The sequence below is a fragment of the Synchiropus splendidus genome, chromosome 3 (genome assembly GCF_027744825.2).
Source record: "Synchiropus splendidus isolate RoL2022-P1 chromosome 3, RoL_Sspl_1.0, whole genome shotgun sequence".
NCBI classification, from domain to species: domain Eukaryota; kingdom Metazoa; phylum Chordata; class Actinopteri; order Syngnathiformes; family Callionymidae; genus Synchiropus; species Synchiropus splendidus.
In genome coordinates, this window is record NC_071336.1 from 23772098 (window position 1) to 23780130 (window position 8033).

The following is an 8033-nucleotide window of genomic DNA, read 5'->3' on the forward strand; positions in this document are numbered from 1 at the left end:
GGAAAGGTTTGATTGACTTTGAAGTAAAGTACAGTTGAGTAATGTATAGATATTGCTAAAAGAGACCCTCTGAAATGGAGGCACAAATGTTGTCTGTCTTGTGGCCACACTCACAGCCCAAGTTTAGCACAGTTGCCTCCGAAACATAGGGCATCACGCTGAATAACGTCATACGCCTGGCATCAGTGATATCATCATTCATACATACCAATATAAAAAAAGCAAAGTAGAGGTGGCATGTGAACACATACAACCTGTTCAGCGCATAGCTACCCTCAACACTCATACTACAACTCCCATAATGCATTGCATCAGTTGTAAAACAGAGACAAGATTGCATCATTAAAGTAAATGTTCATCCATGCCATGCCTCAGGGGAGTGTCACGGCACATGACCCTAGAAGGTGCCTGGAATCCAGAGCAACTGCCTGGAAGTGGCGGCGAGGAGCTGGATTTATCTTGTCCAGGTAGGGGATGATCAAGTGTCTTCACGTCTGTGTGTGTTTGTGGTGGGTGCTGACTGTGGCACAGCTGTGTAGCTGCAGATGTGTCGCTGGTGCGGCATCAAATGTATTCACAGATTTCAAGGGGACCGACACAAAGCTCCCAAATAAGTAGAGAAATGAGGAGCTCATCCACGGAGTGTTTGATTCGCATCCTGATCCTGCTCCTGGAAGAACACCCGGCCTTTTACGCCGCCGTTTACTCAACGTTTCAATAGAAATCCGCCTCTTCTCTCTCCTTCCACAGATGTTCACTGTCTGAAGAGAGTTTCTGAGCAGGCTGCGGCACCAGATTTAAGAAAAGACCTTGAAAGACAGAGCTTAACTGCAGTCTGATCCCAGACCTTTTACTTCAAGCCGTGGTTAAGGATCTCTGAACCAGCTGAACCTCGGAAAAGCAGAACCATGTGGGGAAGAGTCAGAGTTTAGCACCCGGTCAGTGAAGCTGCAGGGGGATCCGCTGAGGAGGTGGGGTGTGTTTGGCGGCGACTGCAGAAGGTTTGGATGGATCAGCAATTACGGACTCAGCGAGGATGCTTCAGAATGACAGGTGAGAGAGCCTTTATTCGAGCTAGCTGAGAGCCTAACAGGAGTGCAGCGCTTCTCAGAGGACTCCGGATGTTTCACTCTTACACGCTGTTGTGCGTCCGCCTTAGTTGTTTAAGAATGGCTTCAGTTTGCTGCTGGGACTGATCTGTATTCCCGGCGAGTCCTGCTGGACGTTACTCAGCAGCCTGTCGGTTTAAAATTTGGGCTAATGGTTGAATTATGCAGACGCTGTCGGAGCGTGTGAAGAGCGCTAAACTTAGAACCAGCTGATTGTCTTCACCCTGATGAAATCTTCCAGAGGCTCCCTGCCTGAATATTGAGTGTGAGGATTCACGATGATGGATTCTCAGCTCTGTCCAGGTGCCGGTTCACACTCTCCTGCCACGTACCTTTGAGCAAAGCAAATGATCTCTGCTGACACTTTTCTCCCTCCACCCACCTTCATTTCATAGAGCTAGGACTCTACTCTTCCTGTCTCCTTTCCCTCAGCTGATGCTGTATTTGTCTAGTCCCAACTGCTTTTTATGCACCCCCTTTTCTTCTCTTCATTCCCTCCACATCCTCTCGATTGCTTCTATCTGTCGTGATTCCCTTTTCCCCTTATTCTTACTCTCACACTTACCACCTCATTTCAGTCACCTCACCCACATTCCGTCACACAGGAAGTCATTACTTCCTTCATTCCTCATTCATTTCCTCCTCTACCCCATCCTCATCCCTTCTTGTGCTCCTTGAAGAAGGAAGGCACTTTTTCTCTTGCTCCCTGTATTTGTCATTGCACCAGGTGCTACAACGAAATTGAGGGTGCTCACAGATGGAGTTTCATGAAACAGTGTCCTGATTTTCAGAGGCCACCAGATGGCACTGTCTGCTGCAAAATGTTTGTACTTGAACAGCTAATTCAATGAAACCTCACATCACTTCTAAACCAAGAGCGCCATCTAGTGGCCTCTGAATATTAGGACACTGTTTTGTCAACCCAATAATACTGTTTCATGATACCTCATCTACTCACCACTAGTGCTCACAAGAGCCACTTATAGACAGCAGAAAAGACATGAACAAACAAAAAATTATGTATTGAAAATATCAAGGTAGCGAGATCTAAATGGCTACTTTTGCTATTTAAAATTCTAACTTTATTGGACATATTTGTAGACTCGGCACAGTGCAGTGATGAAGTGCATAAAGAGCATGAAGAATGAGGCAGAAGGAAGGGGCTGTTTATGTGAGTGTAGTTGTCTGTAGTTGCCTGATGCATGTGAAAAGTGCCCCTTATAGGGCGTTTTGTCTTCAAGTCTTGAGAAAAGCTAGTCTATCAGTACTGCCCAAATCTGTGTTGGTGTCTGGGGCATTTATTTGAGTTTTTGTGAAACAACTAGCATATATATATATATATATATATATATATATATATATATATATATATATATATATATATATATATATATATATATATATATATATATATATATATATATGTGTGTGTGTGTGTGTGTGTGTGTGTGTGTGTGTGTGTGTGTGTGTGTGTGAGACGCTTGCCACCCATTGAAGGAAACTTATGCATGTATCCGAGATCTGACACGATCATCATCATCTCACTTTCCGCCGAGATTCGAACCGACAACCTCATCATCGTAATCCTACTGTAATAATATGTGTACTAAACTTCGGAAACATCCAATACAATCGTTCACGGACACTTCGGGTCTCTCCACACAACAGAAAACCGGACCATGTCTAGTTTGACGGTCGAGTTAAGTCGCGCAAGTTCCGGATGACGTCACGGGGTTGCCATGGTTTTTCCTTAGTTACGTTTTCCACATTTTTACAATCTTATATATAGATGCAACTCCTCGGGTTATGGATTACTGCCTTTTGTTGATCGCTGTAGAACACCAGCTTTCCCCCCCACAAAGACAGAATTGTTCAAAGTAAGCGACTCAAATCAAATCATAGCCTTATTGATCTTTAAATCATAGGTTTACCACCTCGACTGACACATCGCTAATACTGAATATTACATACATATTTACACAAATCGTCGAGAGACTGAGAACAGACTGCCTTGTATTGTTTATCTACAAAAAAATAGAGTTTAAATAAATGTCAAATTTCACATGGTGGTTCAACCCTTTTAAATGTAGATGCTGTTTAGTTTACACTATTTGTTTTATTTGCTTTATTCAGCCGACAATGAAACCGTAGTGTTGTTGATTCTGGTGTTTTTGAGTCTCTCCGTTTTGAACGCAGATAATGGACGATCCAGCTGGACAGTATCACTTCTATGAGGATAGAAAATATTTCCCTGACAGTTATTCTCTTTACACGCTCCCAGGTAACTTCTCCTCTGCGTTTGAGATACAGACCTGGACTCAAACCGCATATATTATTTGAAATCACATGCTTTGCCACTTTTGGAAACTTTCTTCCACACTTCAACTTGTAGTTTTTTTTTTCTAAAATCATCTGCTTTTTGAACTGGTGATCTGACATTTCCACTGTCTCCCCGCGGATGTTCAAGGAAACCCTCAGCAGTTCCAGTACGAGTGTCCGCAGAAGCTGCAATTCAGGATCGTGAACAATGCGCCCCCTGCTGGAGCAGAGAGCCTCCTGCAGCAGCAGCCCACCAGTGGCGGGCAGATGTTTTCCAGCAAGACGCTCCCAGGTCTGAGACTATTTAGAATCCCAGATTTGTCTGCTGCGTCCTCTCATTGTTTCTGGCCCTTCAGATGACATGAGCGCCTACCAGCTACACGGCTCTGCCCCCGGCCTGCAGAGGCTGGTCGTCCCCGGCGCCAACCCCAAGAAGTCGGTGCAGGACCCGTCGCAGAAGCGAGCTGTGCGGCTGATGAAGAACAGGTGGGCATCAGCTCCATCATGAGTGTTATCTGATGAGGAAGGTTGTGTTTTGACACGGTCCAGGATCGCCGTCCAGGAGTTCCGACAAAGAAAGAAGGAGTATGTGGAGCGCTTGGAGAAGCGCGCGGCCGACCTGCAGAGACAACACGCCGCTCTGAAGGAGGAGCTCAGCGCCCTCAAGGCCAAATACGGACTCGCCATGTGATGTCCAGGAGGACTCTTCTTCTTCTTCGACATGTCGCCGAGTGGAGCCGCATGGTTTCATCTGGACGTCAAACACTGTTGTGAATTTCTGGTGCGTTTTTATACCATTAAATAAATGAATAATGGACTGGCAAGACGTTCCAGGACCAGAGTGGGGAGGATAAGTGTTCTCCGAGGAAGCACTTTGCATCCTTTATTTATTCCGTCGCGTGAAGAAATAAGAGGCAATGAAAGAGAAGCGATGTGTACCAAGTTGGGAAGTTCCCCGGGAGAAGCGTCTTGACTGCAATAACAGAGGGGACATCTCTCTCTAGCGGCCATTCTCTTGAACTACACTTTATTTCCGTCACGCTCGTCATTGACCTTATTTTACTGTTTGACACAACTCCCTTAATGGTATGAACTAACTGTACTGACCGGACTACATGAATTCCATAGTCATTTTAAACAAAAGGTCCACTGGTGTCCGCATCTCTCTAAGGTTGGTGGTGCTGTCAGGTGGTACATAAGTAGATCAATGGTAACAACGTACTATTGACATAAGGCCCGTGAGATTAAAGTAAACATTTCCAGATCTCAATTTTAAGGACTGAAAATAAGTACTGGAGATGCCGGGGTTCGAACCCGGGGCCTCATACATGCAAAGCATGCGCTCTACCGCTGAGCTACATCCCCAGATGACGTAGTGTCCGTACAATATGGAGTATATGTGTGAAGTACCAGTGTTTCGTCAAGTTCGAATTAATAGTTATAGTGTATATGTGGTCAAAGATGAACACTTAAACAGAACCGTAAGCCGAATTCGCCATATGCGAATAATATATATATATACATATAAGAAAAATATATAAAAGTCAGATGGATGGATGGACAGGTATACAGACAGAAGGACAGACAGATACATTAAAGTTTTTTTTTTTGGTATATATATGTTATACATTTGGGGAAGCTTTTTTATTTGGAACCCTCTGAAAGGTTGATGACTCATCATAAAAGTGACTGAAATAAAAAAGAACGTGAAATGTGTCACTGCTAATGTCGGTAAAGACATGAATTAATGTTGAAACAGAGTCAACATAGAAAATATATTTCATCACACAAGAGGACAACAAGCTGAACAGTCCCAGAACTATTAATATGAGTAACAGGATAATGAGACACCAGAAAGGTCATAACATCACTTTCACATCTGATCACTTTTTAATTGTTTTTAATCGTCAAGTTTTATATCAAAATATATTGTATCAACATGCGAGGCTCCAGCGCACTTCAAATGAGTGTGGAATCAAATTGTATTTTGAGCTCTTGCAGGCCACTTCAAATGACAGGTGAGACAGATTTGGTCCCCGGCCCTGACTTTGTCACCTGTTCTATGAAAGGAGATGAACAACCAAACATTTCCAGGCCGACATGACCTTAGAGAAAGGGGAGAAAAATTATAACGGTCACATAGCCCAAGTGTGATTTAGAAAAATCAAAACAGCCCTTTTCCTGTCACTTCCCCTCACGCTCCAGCTCCGTCATTTAGGGCGAGATGAAAAACACCAGTGATCTTTTCGGGTTTTAACACAATTGCTTCCAGAGTGGGACGCGTCAACAGCCTGACAAAGCCTCTCCGACCACAATTCCTCTCTTTTGGTCCCTCGCTAGCTGAGCCGCAGAAAGGTCTCTTGCGTCGGCCTCCCGACGACGGGGAATCTTGCTGTTCAGAGCGAGAGCAACATCTGGTGCAGATCAACATGCTTCATTTCCCCGAAAAAAAAAAAAAAAAGTTGCAAAACAACTTCACTTCGGATGACATTGCATAATGATTGGCTGTCAGCATGTTGGGAGGATGACAAACGTTACTTCACTTTTGGAAAGTCCGCATGAGCAACGTGGAGTGTCAGAAAGTTGGAGCAGACGTGGCCCCGAGAGTTAAGTGGCTGTCTTTGACGTGTAGACTAAAGAGCTGGGAGGAAGACGGAAAAGAAGTCCTTCTCTAAGACTCTAACTCTGATGACCAAAGAATCAATACTGCTGAGGAATGAGGGACTGGAGACAAGCAATCTGGTCTTCTATTCAGAACCCAGCAAGATTCTGCCATTTTACAGTGTTAGAGCGCCCACTACCTTCCTGCTCTGTGACATTTTCAGTGGATTCTTATGGAGGCACTGAAACTGCCACGAAAGATATATGTATCTCATTCTGTTCCTGTTCATTCACGCAAATAATTAAGAATAGTAAAAGTTATTAAGCATATGAAAAAGTAATAAGTTACTGCATATAGCAAGTCAAATAATGACACTACATTAGGTATAAAACCAAAGTCTTGGTTCTGTGAGGTCCTGTTTTGTTCTGCTTACTTGAGGCTTGTTGCAGTCGGTGTTGCTGAGAGGAAAACATGTCTTGTCATTTTGGAATCTCCATTTTGGAACAACTGACTACTACAGGAATCGATGCAGTGCAGTTAACAGCCCACAGCTGTGTTTGTCTGACTACACTCACGTAACTCAACGTTACCAAAACCTTGCCCCGGTCTTGCCCGGGATGGCTTTCGGTAGTGGAGCGCTGCTTTTGTGTTTTAACAGCAGCGGAGTGGAACGCTGCTTCAATAATTCAGCATATAATAACGGAAACAGCAGGGACCTGCTGTGAATGATGCATGAACTCATCATTTATATTTTAGCATTCTTCACTTTTATGTCAGCAGGTCTGAATGAATTTTAACAACAGTGACATTGGAGAAAAGAAGCACCAAAGAAGATCAGCTCACGCAGGTCATGTGACCACAGATCACAGCCTCATTCAAGTATTAAGCTAAAAAAAATGCTGCTACTGTCGGGTGAATAAAATGTGATTTTCAATTTTGATGGTCTTGATGAGAGTGTTAGTGGTCTGATGTAGAAGAAGGTTATGTCTATCTTCAGTGCACAGTAGCCCTCTATGGTTCACATCACATGTCTGTGTGGGAGAGCAGTGACCTCTGACTTGATCCAGCACTAGAGCATTCCTCCAGCGCACCCATCAACAGCTTCCACATAGCTGGTCAGTTGAAGTGTTGGATGGTCGGAGGTGTCTTCAGCCAGTCACATGACGGGTTCCTGTCTGCTGCACACAGGCTGAGTTAACGTATGGAGTGCTACCATCCAGACTTTAGCGAGGACGAACCCGGTGTTGACAGACAAAAGAAGACCAAAATAACATAATTACATTTTGAACTTCATCACATGGTAAAAATGACATGAACAAGCAGACTTAGATCATCAATCTAATCTTCCAACTCTGTTGCAAATACTCATATTTACAACGTTAAACTTTCACTACTGGACTTTTATTATTCCGTTTTTGCTCCAGTTGATAAAAGCTAGTGATGGATAGGTGAGGTTTCATGACACAGTATCGAAGGGTTGGTAAGGTTTCAGGAATCATGAAAAGGTCACTGGAGTGGCTATTAAAAAAACAACTAACTCAGTAGAACCTCTCATCATTTTTTAAACCAAGAGCGCCATCTAATGGCTGTTGAAAATTAGGACACTGTTTCATCAACCCTGCAGTTCTGTTTCATGATGCCTCATCTACCATCAATGTGCAGGTTATTTCAACCCACCTGGGTGTCACTGAGCATCCGGGTGGTCTCTCTGTCTATGCGAATGTGAAACAACACTCCCAGTTTTCCAGCTCAACATGGGGTGCGGGCAATTAAATTTCCACATTACCTGACAAGACATAAGAAAAGGTTTTGAATTTAACTCACATTTTGTTACTATAATATAATAATCCAGCAGGAAATATGAAACAAAAATGTAATTATGCCATGGTTATACACAGTTGCATTTTATATAAAGATTTTCCACATAAATTGTGTTTTTTTCAGTGGCGCAATGTAATAAACATTCTAAACGTCACGCTGTCTGTTCCTCCCTATCCTTCTCT

The 8033-nt window shown here is 43.4% G+C and overlaps 1 protein-coding gene and 1 non-coding gene across 5 annotated transcripts; one reads left to right on the forward strand and one right to left on the reverse strand.

Moving 5' to 3' along the window:
- Nucleotides 1–84: 84 nt before the first annotated feature.
- On the forward strand, nt 85–4455 carry LOC128755404 (cyclic AMP-dependent transcription factor ATF-1-like). 4 transcript variants are annotated; one of them, XM_053858821.1, is made up of 6 exons: nt 85–467; nt 751–1053; nt 3306–3390; nt 3577–3720; nt 3785–3914; nt 3978–4455. In XM_053858821.1, the coding sequence occupies exons 3-6, from the start codon at nt 3309–3311 to the stop codon at nt 4117–4119; spliced, it is 498 nt and encodes a 165-aa protein (XP_053714796.1). In that variant the 5' UTR covers nt 85–467; nt 751–1053; nt 3306–3308; the 3' UTR covers nt 4120–4455. The 4 variants fall into 4 exon arrangements, with proteins under 4 accessions (XP_053714796.1, XP_053714798.1, XP_053714797.1 ...); XM_053858823.1 differs by lacking the exon at nt 3306–3390 and having other exon boundaries at nt 93–467; nt 3978–4448; XM_053858822.1 differs by lacking the exons at nt 85–467; nt 751–1053 and adding an exon at nt 2579–2986 and having other exon boundaries at nt 3978–4454.
- A 266-nt stretch (nt 4456–4721) lies between these two features.
- trnaa-ugc (transfer RNA alanine (anticodon UGC)) lies at nt 4722–4793 on the reverse strand. Its single transcript has one exon. It is a non-coding gene; the product is annotated as a tRNA-Ala (tRNA).
- Nucleotides 4794–8033: the final 3240 nt, after the last annotated feature.